At 42.7% G+C, this 17,538-nt stretch overlaps 1 protein-coding gene across 1 annotated transcript in view; it reads left to right on the forward strand.

Annotated features, from left to right (window-relative positions):
* The first annotated feature begins 4 nt into the window (after positions 1 to 4).
* hnrnpl (heterogeneous nuclear ribonucleoprotein L) overlaps positions 5 to 17,538 on the forward strand; it is a 25,801-nt gene continuing 8,267 nt past the window's right edge. Inside the window, exons 1-6 of the mRNA XM_037688161.1 lie at positions 5 to 120; positions 435 to 541; positions 900 to 1,137; positions 4,244 to 4,329; positions 4,446 to 4,542; positions 9,267 to 9,333. Coding sequence (XP_037544089.1) covers positions 37 to 120; positions 435 to 541; positions 900 to 1,137; positions 4,244 to 4,329; positions 4,446 to 4,542; positions 9,267 to 9,333 — 679 coding nt within the window. The 5' untranslated portion in view covers positions 5 to 36. The remainder of the gene's footprint in view (positions 121 to 434; positions 542 to 899; positions 1,138 to 4,243; positions 4,330 to 4,445; positions 4,543 to 9,266; positions 9,334 to 17,538) is intronic.

Genomic DNA, 17,538 nt, shown 5'->3' on the forward strand with positions numbered 1-17,538 from the left:
AACGCATCACTAGACCGGAAAAGGGAACAAGACAACATGGCTGCCACTGCGTCCCGACACTACGGAGAAGGTGGCAGAGCAACCAAAAGACAGAAAACTGCAGACGGAGGAATGACAACGGTGAGAATGTCTCCAACGCCCGTGAAGGACTTGTAAAAGAGAACCAATATATGCTGTTCTTTGTTTAATAATACCAGAAATGTGTGCGGAGAAGGTAATAATGTGGGGCTTGGCTAAAACGTAGACGCTAGTTAGCTTTAGCTTCTGTTGCGTTTGGATGTGGTAACTGTTTATTTACAAACGAGCGCGCGCTGGTTGTTTGTTTGAGTTCGAAGCAGTAAAGTAATTGTTCAACGAAAGAAGAGTCACTTGCTGTTTTTGACATTAGTTTCAACACGTGCAGTTCTGCCAGCTTCATGTTGTGTGTTCTGTAGGAAAGTTACAAACCTGTGCCCTCCCCCGTGGTTCATATGCGGGGGCTGGCGGACGGTGTCATGGAGGCCGACATAGTGGAGGCCCTGCAGGAGTACGGGACCATCAGGTACGAGCAGCTGAAAGCACATTTCCCACTTCAGCCGTTTATGTTCGACCTCGTGACCAAACCAGAGCAACAAGCCCCGTTTTCTCTTGTTGCTTCAAGCTCCGAACATTGGAAATGGCACAATCCCAAATCCAGCAGTGTAGAATGTAATGGAAAACCCATGCAATACTTTGCTCATCTTTCAAACTCACATGTAGTTTACAGTGAAGCAGAGTGAGCATTCCAGATGTTTAAGGTGATAAACAGGATTTTATTTAGGGCAGCAACACGGTAGGTTTTGGACAAACTGTGAAACAAGTACAGGTGAAAGGTCGTCAGCGCGCAGGAAAAACTAAGTCTTGACCTTTTTTCTGTGCAGTTATGTTGTTATGATGCCCAAAAAGCGCCAGGCCCTGGTGGAGTACGAGGACCTGAATGGCTCCTGCAACGCTGTTACATTCGCAGCTGAAAACCAGGTTTTTGTTGCTGGCCACCCTGCCTTTATTAATTACTCCACTAGTCAAAAGATTTCTCGGCCAGGAGATTCAGACGACACGAGGAGCGTGAACAGTGTGCTGCTGCTCACAGTCCTAAACCCCATCTATCCAATCACTACGGTAATGGTTTTCTTCTTCAGCTCTGTGGTAACTACATTAAAACTGTGTGTGACGTGTATTTAAAACTGTGTGTGACATGTATTTAAAACTGTGTGTGACGTGTATTTAAAACTGTGTGACGTGTATTTAAAACTGTGTGACATGTGTGATAAGTGTTTATCTGGTACATTTTAAATTACTTTGTTGCATTGAAATAAATGCAATAAACAGAACCCCCCCCCCCCCCCCAGCAAAAATATATATATATTTTTTCCAACTATCCATTTTCAGCTATTCATTTTCTATACCCTGTTGATCTTTAGAGCAGGGCCGTTCAACTGGCGGCCAGTGACTCCAGTCCGGCCCACCAGTGACTTCATATTAAAAACAAAAAAGAAGAAGTCATTGGTTGGCCAGACTGAAGTCACCCACGGACTGGAAATGGCCCGCGGGCCACCAGTTGAATGGCCCTGCACTTCAGCATCATTTCAGTTAGTTTCTTTACTGAATTGAATGTAAATTAAATCTATAGTTTTTTATATGTCCAAGTGTCCTAACATCTAAATAAAACCGTTTATCTATGAACTTGGAGGAAATGGAAATGTTAGAATAGTTCCTAGAAATCAACGTTTTGAGTATTTAAACCTGAGCCCACATCTCTTCATAAACCAGCTGCTGTTGAGCTGAACAGCTGATTTATTTAATGGAAATTCACCACTTTCCTTTTGTGAGATGGCAGTAAATTAATTTTATGGGAATGGTTTGTTTTCCCCCAGTGTAGATGATGTTTAATCTCGTGATATTTCAGTGGCTTTCCAGTAAACACTCTGTGACACCCAGTTGGAAAATGACTAACAAAACAAAGATGTGAAGAGACTTTGACGCGTTCATAAATGTATTTTGTGGCAAGGCTCGTGCATATTTCACTGAACTGGCTGGATATTAGCTGATGACATGAGCTTCTTCCTCTGGCTGCAGTAAACAACCCCCCCAGCTGTCATGTTCACGAGAGCCCTCCAGAGAATCGTCAGCAACACTTTACCTGTGAAGAAAGGCATTCCTGTGTTGAATATTAGGGGGTGTTGTCCACATGTTGTGGGCGCACGTGTTGGGGTGTTGTCCACATGTTGTGGGCGCACGTGGGGGTGTTGTCCACATGTTGTGGGGGTGTTGTCCACATGTTGTGGGCGCGTGTGGGGGTGTTGTCCACATGTTGTGGGCGCACGTGGGGGTGTTGTCCACATGTTGTGGGGGTGTTGTCCACATGTTGTGGGCGCGTGTGCGCTGCTGAGAGCGGCTGCCTGCCAGAGTTTCTGACCTTCTTCTTTATTCACTTTTTCATTTTAGCCTTTTCAAACTGAACTGCAGAGTGTGGGTTCAGTGGGAAGCACAAGTGTGCAACTGTTTTTAGGTACTTTTTGTCCTGTTTATCCTTGTTGGAGTACTTTTTATCACTTTTATCTTGACACCCCCCCCCCATCCTTCTGGATGCACGCAGGGCGCTATTGTTTACACCAGGGAACAGCTGATTGGTCTCCAACACAGCGGAACCTTTGGACAACAACATGAAATCCCCCAAGAGCTAAGAAGGACGTATTGTGGATGCAGAGCAGGATGAGAGGAAGTTCAACGCGACCTTCCTTTTATTATTACGGGGAACGTCCGCTCGCTGGTACATGAGATGGATCAAGTAACGGCGCTCGTGAGGAGCCAGCCTTTGTTTCGGGAGGCTTCATTGGTGTGTTTCACGGAGACTTGGCTGTGTAACAATATTCCAGACTCTGCAGTGAATGTAGCTGGCGGGGGTCGCGATTTATGTCAACAGCAAATGGTGCAACCCCCAACACATGACAGTGAAGGAGCGTGTCTGCAGCCCGGACATCGAACTGATGGCAATCGGTCTCGGACCATGTCATCTCCCACATGAGTTTCCACTCGTCATAAATATCTGTGTTTACATTCCTCCAACTGCTGAAGTGTCGCGGACTGATGACATCATCATCTCCACCACGGTCAGACTCCAGTCTCTGCACCCTGATGCCTTCATGACTATTTCTGGTGATGTTAATCGTCACGATGAACTCGTCCTTGGACAAGTGTTTACTTATGGAGGTAAACTACGTAACAACCGTTAATTACACCAGAATGCAGGAAATGGCATCTACTTTATTCAAAGTTTTCTGGGGGACCCCCAGACCCATATTACAAATGTTTCTGACACCATTACTAATACTACTAAAGTAATTTGTTTTATTACTCTTGGGAAATGTGTGTTGATACATTCCTGCTGCTACATTTGATTTTTGTTGTTTAAATGTGAATAAATATGGAAAAAATAAATGAAATTGTAGATGTCCCCATTTTTAATTTAAGCTTGATAACATTTTATTTTTTGTCTCCGAGCTGGAAATGACCCCAGATTTAATGTCAGATATCTGGTCACCTTATGCTGAGGTGGACACTGGACTGCAACAAGTACCTGGGGTCCACCTCCAGGACCCCTGACTCCAACATCCTCTACAAGAAAGAGCAGAGTCGCCTTTTTCTTCTGAGGAGACTCAGGTCCTTGAACATCTGTAGGACCATGCTGCAGATGTTTTACCACTCGGTGGTCTCCAGCATCTTCTTCTACTCTGTGGTGTTCTGGAGCAGCAGGGTGAAGAAAGCTGATGCCAACACACTGGATAAACTCATGAAGAGCTGGTTCAGTTCTGGGAGTGGACCTGCAGCCTCTGATGGAGGAGTCTGAGCAGAGGATGCTGAGGAACCTGCTCCAGATCCTGAACGTCACCCCCCCTGCAGGACACCCTGGACTCTGACCGCAGCACCTTCAGTCAGACTGAGACCACGAGGTGCTCCACAGAACAACACAGGAAGTCCTTCAAACTGTTTAACTCCTCCCCTTCCTGCAGGATCAATAAAGTTCCATCTTATGTCAAGTTGTGCAACGAGCCAAAACTAAAATGTTTTATGTTAATTCTGTTGAATAGAGTGAAACGCTTTTACCAATAATTTTCTGTTTTTGTAGAATAGAAACTAAAAGTCAACAAACGGGGTGTGAGGCAAGACTTTTGTGTCGTAGTTTTGAAGGTGATGCTTAACAGTAAAACTGAATCTTTGTCCCCAGGATGTGCTGTACACCATCTGTAACAACTGTGGTCCTGTGCAGAGGATTGTCATCTTCAGGAAGAATGGTGTTCAGGCCATGGTGGAATATCCTTTTCAGATGGTTTCCTTGACGTGTTCTTGCATCATGTGACTGAGTAACATGCACATTTTGCTTGAAACCTCAGATAATCTCATCTTGGACCTTAACTTTGTGGTGCCACATTTGATACAGTTCAAAGTGCTCAGAGGGCAAAAGCCTCTTTGAATGGAGCAGACATCTATTCTGGCTGTTGCTCCCTGAAGATTGAATATGCCAAGGTGAGTGAGTGGGTGTGCACATATGTATCTCTGCATGCAGTGTCTGAATATTGTAGCTGGACAGAGGAACGATGTTGTGAAGCCTTAGAGTAGGACCGGCTGCAGTTTCTGACCCGTCACAGATGAAAAGTCTGACTTGCTGCTTCTGATTTCAGCCATACTGATTTAGTTTCATAATCAACACTGTCAGATGTTCTACGGTCACGACGCACCTTCAACTTTCTAATCTTATTTGATTGAAAAACACCCTTGAACAATATCCTGGAAACAATACAAGCTGGTTTTAACTGGCCATGAGGTAGTGCTCTGAAATATACGTGAAGGTCCGACACTTGTTGTTAAAACAATCTGTCAAATCTGTTTCTCGTGTATCGGACGATCTCAGATCTCCCAAATTTGAGGAAATTGGGGCTGAAATCTGGTGCACTCCTACTTTAGAGGCCTTTCCCTGTTTGTGACGGAAAGATTTGAAGCTTTAAAGCTCCAAAGATGCTCCCAAACATTCACATTTCTTGATGAACTCCAGTTCCAAAGCAAAATAAATGGTGTCTCAAGTGGGTCATTGTCCACACCAGGCGCGTCGTCGGACCAGGGCCTCTGGGGCTAAAGCCCCGGATCAAAACGAGCTCCCCGCAGGGGCGGACTGGCCATCGGGAGCGCCGGGACATTTCCTGGTTGCCTGGTCTTGCTCAGGTTCTGTTGATCGACTGGACTAAAGGCTTGATTGTGTAAATTAAGAGCCGCTCTTGCCCCGGTGTAACACCCGGCTCACTCGGGTCTCACTGAGCTCCCTGCCCCCCGCCTCTCTCTCTCAGGCTCTGTCAGCAGAGGAGATGCACAGATCGTGCGCTCGCCTTCGTGGACTGGTGCGCATGTCTGTACATTGCTCTGGTTTGGATCTTAAATGTTGTAGAATGGACCGAGAGAGACGGAGACAAAGGTGCAGCAGAGCGGATGACAAATGAAGCTCTGGGGCTGATGCAGCAAAGTGCAGTGAATTATTCTTTGTTTGTCATGGAGCAGGTAAAACAGAAACATCTGATTAATGTTCAGCAGTCCAGGTAGAAAATCCAACAAAGTTCAGCCAGGTCCTCTGGACGAGTTCTGGAAGTAGAAAGTGTCCAGAGGACCTGGCTGAACTTTGTTGGACGAGACAGAAACACTTTGGTGAAAGCTGCCGTCCGCACAGCTTCAGTGGCCAAACCTGACAAATGTTTTCACTTTTTACTGAGGACATTACAAACCTTACAATATGGGTCACAAATAGGATCTGAAAAAGTTTAATGCTGAAATGTCCAGGAATTCAGATTTTATGTACCCTTCTTAAACTCCACTAATAATTTATCTGATCATTAAAATCCTTGGGATATTTTATTTAACCTTGATTTTACCCGGTAAAGTCCCGTTGAGATGAAGAACATGTTTGTTGTTACATAATTAGTGAAAAGGAATAGATGGAAATGTGACGTGTAATTCAGACATGTGTCACCCAGAGGGTGGAGACAGTTTATTCCATTTCAAAACTAAACAGTTTGAAAAAAAGTAAAATAAGATAAAGGCAAGCGGCCAACGTGGCAGTTATGAACAGGAAGTGCATGTTGGTCTGTACGAAGGTTAGTGCAGGGAAGTCCTGCATTATTTGTCATAGTTACATGATTAATGGTTAAATGAAGGGTTAATGCTAGTTGTGTTTTATGTGTTGCAACTTCTGGTTGTACAAGTTTAGTCTGTTCACGATCAGTTGACACTAAACTGATTTGTACCAAGTGCTGAACAGGTTGTGTAACTTACAAACTGAATTTCACTGCGAGTTCTTGTCCTGTCGCTCTGTGGCATGAAAACATCCACTGCAGTAACTATTTGAAGTTATTAGTAGATTATAATTTATTATTCTGTCTTCTTTGCTTTAATGTTGGCTGATAAGACAGAAATGCTTGACTAAAAGTAACCCTGAGCTTCACCACCTCCACATTACACACATGTTAGTTAGTCCGAGGTTATCTCACCATGAGTTACATTTCCTCCTGCACAGAGCCATCTTACTGGTCATGTAAAATATTTGATCGTGTTCTTCTAGAAACAATTCCTGAATGTAGTTCATATTGTGTTGATGCTACATGTTTGTCTCTGGACCCCACAACTGGGTAACATCACCGTACACCTAGCCCACTACTGGAGTTTTAATTAAGTATTTTAAGCTACTAATAAACACGATGGATGATGATCATATTGATTTATGCTAGGCCATTAGTAAGAAGTTGTGATTGTTTTTATATTGTCTTATTGGCTAGTGATGTTTTTCCTAAAAGTTAACTTAAGCTACTCTGTGTTTCTTAGACTGTGACTAGAATGTGTGAGAGAAGTGGAGCGTGCTCTATTCACACAAGGAGAGCTGTTGGTCAGGTTACATATTGTTGTGCCATCAACTCTAAAATAGTTGTTTAAATTCAACCTTTATTTAAACAGTTTAGTCTCTTTGAGCCTCAAGGACTCATTAACAAGAGAGACCTGATTTAAACAAAGAACACAGATGACAAACAGCAGACAATCATAAAAACATTCACCGGTAAAATGAAAAGTAAATGGAAGAGATTATATTAAAAAACAAAACAGTCAGCTACATTATAAAGTGATATAAAATACTAAAAACAGGCACCATGAACGTAGCAGTTGTTTAAAGGCCGTTCGAGGTCGAGCTTATTGAATCAAGTGTTACTTGTGTAGGTAAAATAGATGTTGAACAACCTGTCAAGTTCACCAGAATGCAGGAAGTGGCAGCTACTTTACTCAAAATTTTCAGAGGGAGGACCCCCAGACCCCCCCCCACAAGTGTGTCCCCCCTCCCCACATTACAAATGCTTCTGACACCAGTGACCAGCACGTTGCTGAACAAGCACGTGCACGGGGTCAAAGGGCACACATTGTAACTCCGTCTTGGTGGTTTGCATTAATCTGGTGGTGGCCTGGGATGTAAATGTTATTTTCCACTGCCGACAGAAATGAGTTGTGACTGTGTATGATAAATAAACCAAATATAACAATAATATTCTGAAAAATTGATAGATACAGACTCGAAGGGCACTTTTTAAATTGGGAAGATGATGAATAAGGGGTCTGGACTAAAGCCCCCAATGTTTCAAGACCCTAAAACACCCCTGGTCCACACAGGGACCAATTTCAAATGGCAGTTTTTAATAAAATGCTTTAAACATGTCCTGTTATTACTTATGTTTACTGGAAACCTGATTTGGATTGAAATGGCAGGAGTTTACAGAGCAGTGCTTTGTTGATGTGACTGAAGGTTTGTAAGTGCAGGTCAGTGGTAGCACCATGTACGGTGGGGGTGATCATAAGGACCCCTTTGGTTTGGATCATCACATCTTTTTACTAATGTTCATCATTAGAACAGGATTTAATGTGCCATGATGTCAAAACTAGGGGTTGAACGACTGCATGTTTTTTAACGTCGACTAGTCGGTGGGACGTCGTCATAGCAACTCAAGACGCTATTCACAAAAACACCATTTAATATTTACACAAAAGAACAAAACATGGGGAGCATATATTTACATTACGTTATTTACTTTATTTACCATTATACTGCAAATAAGTCACAAGAAAACCAAAAGTATTAAGCTACAAAAGTTGTTTTTTAATGAATCCACTAAATAGCCCATGGTGGTGGTGGTGCGCCCCCTGTTTTTACTTGTACTTTATTTAGTGGATTAAATACGAGGAGCGGGGCGGGCGGTGATGGGATGCAGTTGAACTGGAAGGGTCGTCTTTAGTGACGCACTTCCACACTGCTGGTGCATCTCTGTGCTGTGTAGCCAGGGCCCAGCGCTGATCACCTGATACAATCACTGACTGAATAGTTGATGTGAAACTGAAAAAGTCTCCACATGTCCTACAATCGATTGGTCTCTTCAGCCCCTAGACTTGAATTCAACACGTAGCACTTGTTTTGGATGGATTCTGAAGGGCTGTGATTGTGCTGAGCAGTTTGCATCTGTCGCTAACAAACGGAGCCATGTAAAAATGTTAGCGTGCCAGCACATTCCTCATGTTTCATTGTGACCATGAAGCCTCATGTCATCGTTCATGTGATGGCAGAGCTGAAGCTAGTCCGACACGGTCTGCTTCAGAAACCTGAGCCCGGCTTTCAACACTCAAGAACACGCTGGTTTAGCTTAAAGTTTGATTAAAACACATTTCTACACGCCTGTCAAGCACCTGACACGGTTCATCTGTGTACGGAGACTGTACCTTAAAACGTGCATGTCCATCAAGGTCACAGACCAAGGTCAAACGTTATTACAAGGACTTCTCTGGTCCGGGCTTGTCTCGCTATAGATCACTGTATCACTGTACGTGAATAGTTTTGGGGCGGCTGTGGCTGAGAGGGTAGAGCAGTCATTCTCCAACGGGAGAGTTGGGGGTTTGATTCCACCAGGTCATGCCGAACCCCTCGTTGCCTCCGATGTGTGTCCCGTCGGTGTTTGAGGGAGACCTGAGCTCTGATTATCCTTGTACAGATCCAGTAGAGAGCTGAACGGGTACATGAGGCTCAGAGTTGTAAAGAGCTTCGAGTGTGGACCAGATGGAACGCTGGATTTCTAAGTTCAGTCCATTTACGTTGATGATGGCTGTGTAATGAAAAGAATATGCTGCATTAAAGTGTAATGTGCCGTGTGTATTTAATCTTTGCTTTTTTCTCTCAACAGCCGGCACGCCTTAATGTTTTTAAGAATGACCAGGACACATGGGACTACACAAACCTGAGTGGTCAAGGTAACATTTCCGTTAGTTTTTGTTTGTTTTCTTTTCTCATCTTTTGCCACTGTACGGGGTGGTTGGGGTTCTTTGCCTCCAGAGGTATTGCCTTGACCACACACTGCTTCTCCGTGCAGCTTGGTGTTCTCGGGCAGTATTTCTGCTACACCAGTGCATTGTTTCACCACACGGCAGGTGCAAGGGAAGGGCATGAGGAGCAGCCTTGCATTACAGGCGCATGCATGTGGAAAGTACCGAGCACACTTTAGGGCAGTAGAAAGTGAAGCACTGTTTTTCACCTAGCTTCTCGTTCCCTGTAGCATGTCACAGCTGCACAGTCTCCCATTGCTGCCTCCACTAATCCAGTTAACAGAATGCTACACCTGTTCGCTGTCCTTAAAACATAGTGGAGATTTTATCCTAGAGTAAATAGGACATTATACCATTGTTAAACTAAACACATTCTGGTTAAAAGTTCCAGTAAATTACATTTAAAATCTCCAGTGTTTACCACACATACAAATACATTTGTATTTGTATGCAAGTCTACATTTGTGTGTTGATTTTCATTGCAAATAAGAACTGTTATAATAACTTATCTATTGGTTTAAAAGTAACAAACTCCAAATAAACTTGTTAAGTACAAAAAAGATTAAGTCCTAAATGGCAGTATCTGCTAAATTTACTTTTCATTCAAATAATTATTACTAAAAAATGTTATAGATAACAAAAGATTATGAAACAAAATGGTTAAGTGTGCACAGTTGAGACGAGCAGAGATTTGTCTTTAATGTTTTATTTGAACACTACTTTTCCATTCATGGAAGTATTCACACTGTTGTATTAAAGCAGTGCTTGTGTAAAGTCATTCTGGTAAAATTACAACCAGACCTGAATTCCACTCTGTTGTTCTTCGACCCCCCAACAAATATTTAAATCCATCTTTGCTTCTTGTGGGTGCACCCCCTGTTGTGGGCTCTAACTCACCTGCTCAGGTCTGCTCACCTGTAAATAACATCTGTTCTTTCTGCTTCTAGTGTAATCCATGTTCCTACTGCAACATATGAAAACACAGAAAAATACATGACTTTAAAACGAATGAAAGCTATTAATTATTGTGAACTAGGGGTGTAACGGTACACGTGGGTCTATTGAACCGCGTCGCTACGGCACGTTCGGGTCGGTCCACGTGCGTACTGTTTAATTATTTTTTCACTCATTAAATTTTATTAACGAGAGATTATGCACCGCGGAACTAAAGTTCCTAAGCGTGTTTCAGCACAGCGTTATTATCTGCTGCACGCGCAGCATTAGCAGCCTAGCATGTCGTTGTGGTCTCCTGTTCGGAAACATTTTGTGTTTCTTGTTCAAAGACAAGTGAACAAATCCAAAGCTGTGGGTCGACGTTGTTTCATGGAGACTGGATCTGCAGCAGCAACACGTCCAACTTGTTAACAGCTCGAAACGACATCATCCCAACGTGAACTTAGTTTGTTGCAAAGACCGATTACAGCAGCATTTAAACAACCTTTATCAGGTCATTCAGATCGGTCCAGATCAATAACACAAGCTGTAGGAGTTTTTAAAGCTCTGGATCTACATCAGTGTTCTGTTGTTGATGCGCCGGCTTTAAAGTTATTGAGCCCCGCTACGACATCAGCCGAAAAGATGTAGCAGCACTTTATGAAAAAGATCAAACTGATATTATCAACAAGCCCTGGACCAGATTAAAGCCCTGCCCTGATGATGATGATGATGAGGATGATGATGAGCGAGAGATTCAACCACCTCGTGTGATGACTGTGCAAGAAGAGGTACATTGTCATTGTATTATTGTGATCTAATTAACTTTAAATTTAAAATTATATTCTTAACTCTTTTTTTTTAATATATATCTCTGTGTTGTTTGCAGTCTGAGGATGACAGCAGCTGAGTCTTCTTCATCCACCAGGTCGCCTCCAGCTAAGAAGTCTGTAATGACTGAACTTGTTTACTTGGTATATTTTCTAAATAAACATTTTGTCTTTATTTTGGCCTTTTTTGTACCGAAAGTGAACCGAACTGAAATGTGATTTTAGCGTACCGTTACACCCCTATTGTGAACATTAATGAAATAATACAGACTAAAGTCAAGTACGGTAGTCTCTCCATACTTTGCGGTTGGACTTTTGCAGACTCACTCTTTCACGGGTTTTCAATGTAAGACTTTAAATGGTAAATGGACTGTACTTATATAGTGCCTATCTTATTTCAAGATACTCAAAGCACTTTACAACAATCTGTGTCCTCATTGACCCATTCATACAGCTCTATACTAGATCTCTACAAAGCTAATTGAACAAATCATTCTAAAGAGACTAATCAGAGCTTTATCACATTCATACACTGATAGGACACACATCAGAGGCTATGAGGTGTTCAGTGTCTTGCCCAGGGACACTTCAGCATGTGACTGCTGGTGGATTCCAACCCCCAACTGTCGCATTGGAGGACGACTGCTCTAACCATTCAGCCACAGCTGCCCCCTTTACCCACTTTACACGATTGACGATGGGGAAAGACGGACCCCACCCTGCCCCCTCCTTTCTATTTCTGAGGCAGTCACAGCAGAGCAGAGACACCGTCTCAGAAATAGAAAGGAGGGGATGGGGTGGGGTCCGTCTTTCCCCATCGAGCATGAATGAACAGGTCAATTCAGTTTATTTCTAAAGCTCCAAGTCACAACTGAAGTCGTCTCAGGGCTGAACAGAAACATTCATCAATAAAATAATAATTGAACATTATTTATCTGAGGAGCAGCTTTGAGTTTAACTGCATCACAGAACTCTCACTCTGTGAACTAAAGTTCGTCAGCAGGATTTTGGATTCTGGACACGCCTCCAGAACCTGTCCTGAAGTGTGGTGCAAATCCAGGCTGATCTGAACAGGGCTGAGTGGGAGCGGTGCAAAAGGGTCATTAGTAAAGTTCTCTATCTAAGGAAGCAGCACACTTGTTGAATCTTCACTTCGTCACAGTCTTCCTTCCTGAGCAAGCACAGTGGCGACAGTGGAAAGGAAAAACTCCCTTTAACAGGAAGAAACCTCCAGCAGAACCAGGCTCAGGACAAACGTCCATCTGCTTTGACCGGCTGGTTTGAGAGACGGACACAAATGGCAGGTCCAGATGCAAGTGCAGGTCAGATGATCAAGTTTTTTTAAAGAGTGTGGTTGAGTGCAGGCCCCCTGCCCCTCCTTTCTTGTTCCTCAGAAAGTCCTAAACCTGAGTGAGCCGCATGGTTTGTTTATTAAAAATCAAGCGTGGCCTGAACTGAGCCTTTAGGAACAAGAATGCTGGATCCTTGAGGCACGAGGCGATCAGACAGTCTGGCAGGGAGGCAGAGACTGGGGAGTACTTCAGAAGCACAGGTGCAACAGAGAAGTGGGCAGCGATCATGTCATGCTCTGCTCCTTTAGTTTAGAACATTAAGAACATTGCAAGAATGTAGGAAGGGTTTAAAAAGCCTTCATATATATATAAATACTAAAATATAAGTCCCTACTTCGCATATTTTCACTTATTGCAGGAGTGCCTGGAACGTAACCCCTGCGGTAAGTGAGGGCCTACTGTAGTCGATTAAAAAAATATATATATTATTAGGGTGTAACATAGCCTATGTAAGATATGTTAACGTATATCAACATCCCATAATAATAATTAGTGTATGTTGATAATCAGTTTCTTTGATCCAAAATGGTTACAAAGCACTGAGTTAATTAATTAAATGAGAAACACTGGGGAGGCTGCCATGATGGGTACAAAGTGAGCTGGAAATAATGTGCACAGCCTAGACTAAGTTTTGTGAACTGTGCACCCAAAATATAAATGATGCAATAAAAAGGACCATTTTCAGCAGCTTGCTAGTCACTTGGTCACAAACACTCTAAAGTTCAGTGAGACTAAAATGTTTGCATTTTCTCACAATACTGGGCCCAGTTTGAGTCGCCAGCTGTTCTGACAGCCCAGTGAGATCCTGCCTAACTTCAGCTGCTGGAACTCAATCACCCAAAGCTCCAGGAGAGCTGCTTTTAAACATTTTTGTCTGTACACCTGCCGCAGTGGAAATCTGAGCATTTATTAGTTTGCAGTCAACTTTTTTTGTTTGCCTTTGTGTGAAATAATTTACAATTTTTGAAAGTTTTTTTCGAGCTTCCTTTTCTTTTGCGTGTGTTATTCAGTTGTTCACTCCACGTTGTTCTTTTAGGAATGAACAGATGCACAAAGGCTCAGTTCTTCATGCAGTGCTTTGCATCACAAAAAACCTGTCGTCCTAAAATATGATTTGCCCAGGCCTCCCTTATAAAAACACATCTGTGAGCTGGATTTGCCTTGTTAAACAAAGGTTAATTAAAAAAAGCCTATGTTCAAATTCTAGTCTGAATTTTTGTTGGCATTGTCGTTTATGTTGACTAATTGTTGCAGCCCTACTTTAATGAGACCTTTAATGTAAACCATATGCTACAAAAACACTTGATAGTGTCTAGATTACATACACTGCCTGGCCAAATAAAAAGTCACCACCAATAAAAAAGGTGTCACACTAATATTTGGTTGGAGCACCTGTATCTTTGATCACATCATGCATTCTGTGTCTTTGTTTCAATAAACTTCTTCAATGTCACAAAATCTAGTTCATCCAGTGTTGCGTTAATGTTTCACCAAGATCTTTCATTGACGAGACACTGGTCCTGATGGTGCATCACTTCACCTGCCTCTCTTCTGACCCTGATGCACCATCACTCTGGAACAGGGTCAATCCGGACTCATCAGACCACATGACCTTCTTCCATTGCTCCAGAGTCCAATCTTTATGCTCCCTAGCAAATTGAAGCCTTTTTTCCAGTTAGCCTCACTGGTTAGTGGTTTTCTTAAGGCTCCACAGCTGTTCAGTCCCAGTCCCTTGAGTTCTTCACATTGTGTGTGTGGAAATGTTCTTCCTGTCTCTATGAACCACAGCCCTGAGTGCTGCTGGTGTTTTTCTTCCATTTGATTTCACCAAACGTTTAAATGATCATCGATCACGATCGTTCAGGATTTATTTCCGGCCACATTTCTTCCTGGAAGACTATGGGTCCCCACTGTCCTTCCAGTTTTTAATAATGTGTTGGACAGTTCTTAACCCAGTTTTAGTTTCTACAATCTCCTGAGATGTTTCTCTGCTTGATGCCAATGATTTGACTCTTCTCCAACAGACGGACATCTTTTCCACGCCGTGAGTCTTTGACATGGTTGTTGAAGAAATGAGAAGCAACTCATCGCACCAGTTGGGGTTTAACAACTTGTTGTAGCTGAAACATAATCGTCCGTGCAGTGATGATCCAACCGGAGGCTCGGACCTGTTTCATTAGTTAAATCCAGGTGGAGACTTTATTTTTGGCCAGGCAGTGTAGCTTCAAACTCTTGGTGTTGATAGAAATTGTACTTACCCTCATTCGTCAGGTTTTACAAAATTCCTTGGGGTGAAAATGTAAATTGCAAAATGAATTTATTAAATTGATTTTATTGTGAATATTGTTGTTTATGACCTAATATTAAAGTATGGTTATTCAAAAAACATGAACCACTAGTTCAGAGAAGTTTAGCAGTTTAATCAAGTTGAGACAGATTTGTTGCTGCAACTTTGATTAAATTCCAACCACACTGTGGTTAATGAACCATATCCAACCAGGGCAACATGATCATGTTAAAGTTTCATTATACCAGGCTTTGTTGAACGTTATTACAGTTGCAGTGTTTCCCATACCATTAACAAGCAGATCGCCCCGCCCTGTGAGCAGAACTGTATGCCCCGCCTACTGAACCAAACTGCCTCCACCCCCTGTCAGCACTGACGTAGCAATAAGTTAGCTAAAAAGTTAAAGGCAGCACTCAAGCTGCCTCTTCCCTCACGCTGAAACCCCGCTCCGCTCAAAAACTGTCGGTACAAACAACGTGCAGCTCAGGACATGTCTCTGTCGCCCCCCCATCGGCAAAAATCACATACGAGATGAGCACCCGCCATGGCACGTTATCTAGGGGAAACTGAGTTGTATAAGTTACATTTAGGGGTGCACCGATTTCAGTTTCCTGGCCAATCACAGATTTCTGAAAAGTCTGACCTGCCCATTCTGATTTAGTTTCATAATCAACACCGTCAGGAGTTATAAGGTCACGATGCACCTTCAGTTTTCAAGTCTCATGTTCTTGAAAAACAGACCCTTGATCAATATCCTAGAAACAGTACAGACTTGTTTTAACTGGCCATGAGGCAGTGCTCTGAAATATAAATGAAGTTCAGACAATTGTTGTTAAAACTACACAAATCTGTAAAATCGGTTTCTCGTGTAAGTATCGGCCGACTTCCCAAATTTAAGAAAATCTGGGCCGATAAATTGGCCGGCCGATTTATCGGTGCACCCCGGTTACATTTATGTTTCTCTTCAACTTTCTTTTCTTCCGGATAAAAATATGTAACATTTTGATTGGTCACAGTTATGATCAGAATGTGAATCTTTTAATGTTGTTTGGAATATTGTTCCTTTTGTGTTAGTAAAATAACTTACAGGTAGGTACTCCTTGTGTCCTTACTGTACAAACTCATACAGACTTGATTGAAACTGAAAGCAGACACGATGACCTTCACAGCAACAACTAATATCTGTTTTTGGTGCACATGGGACACAGTGGGGCAACAGAAGCTGGAACACAACCTCAGTTCAGTACTTCAATATTCCAAGTTCATCATCATCCATATCTCCACCAGCAGCGAGCCATCACTTTATTTTTGATGGTGGACAGTAGCCACCTTTTCAATTTCAAGGGACATAAAGACTCTGAGGCGACACAGACACCTCGTATACTCATCACAGTCTGGCGTTGATAAATATCCATTACTGTGGCCTCTCGACCAGTACAGCACACGTCATCTACAGACGTCTGAGGAGTCATCACTTTGACACAACACATTGATGAAGGCAGGAGTAAAGGGGGGTGTGGTCATAGCCATACCTCCTTTCTATGGGATGTGCCTGCCTAAACACTACTGCAGGGATCAACAAAGGACATGTCAGACACATTCAGCTGACCAGGGAACAGATGACACCACATACTGGGAGACATTGACAAAAAGAGGCCTTTTTCTCCTCGTCTCCACCTTCCAACACACAGCCGAACCACCATGACAGCACAACATCATGCAGATATTCCATGCTTGGCTTCTTTGCAAGAGCTTGGCAACAATTCAACCCCATGCCCCCCCCCCCACCCCCCCCCCCCCCCAAAAAAAAAAAAACAACCAAAAAGCAAAACTAAGCATCATGTGAGCGCCCATTGTTACATAAGAAGATTTATCCATAGTGGGGCCTTTGAAGACATAACCATCAAACACCTGTCAAGCATACAAGCACTGAGGCAAACAGATTACAGACCTTTTTCAAAACTTTCTGCAGTTATGGACTCTGGTATTCTGTTACCTCTACCATACTTCCCATGTTCTTCCTCCTGTTTCTGCTGTTCTTGTGTTGTTTCCTTTTTTGTACTGGCCCACAGTGATGCCTTTAATGCCTCCCGTGTGATGCAGGTTTGGCTCAGTGTGTCTGTGGACTGACAGCCCACTCTCAACTGATGCACATGCCCTGCTTTGTGGTCAGAGCACGGTAAGATGGAAATGAGCCTCTATAAGTAGCTTTAAAAACAGCAGCAAGTCTAAACTCGACAGTGGACGTCTGGATGCATGTTCCTTTCTGCTGGTCAAGATGCATGGGAGGGAAGAAGAAACGAAAGACTAAAGAAGAAAAAATGAGTTCAGGCTGGAGTCACATTGGCGGTTAGCATCTTTGCAGAAGACAACTTCCCCACCTACACACTGTGTCCTATGCTTCATGCGTGTTCCTGTAAGTACTTGAATAAATAATTAATGGTAAACAGTTTAAACGTAAAATGATGCTGCAAGAACATGACTGTTAACTTGTTTTGGATTCTATAAAGCAGTTTTGGATAATCTTCCTTTTTTCTTCGGATAATTCTCGTTTTTCCTCTTTGGGGGAAAACTAACATTTATGATTGACAACATTTATGATTGACAACAATTATGATTGACGACAATTATGATTGACAACACTTATGATTGACAACATTTATGATTGACGACAATTATGATTTACAACATTTATGATTGACAACAATTATGATTGACAACATTTATGATT

Source organism: Nematolebias whitei, chromosome 14, assembly GCF_014905685.2.
Source record: "Nematolebias whitei isolate Nwh7 chromosome 14, NemWhi1, whole genome shotgun sequence".
Lineage (NCBI taxonomy): Eukaryota > Metazoa > Chordata > Actinopteri > Cyprinodontiformes > Rivulidae > Nematolebias > Nematolebias whitei.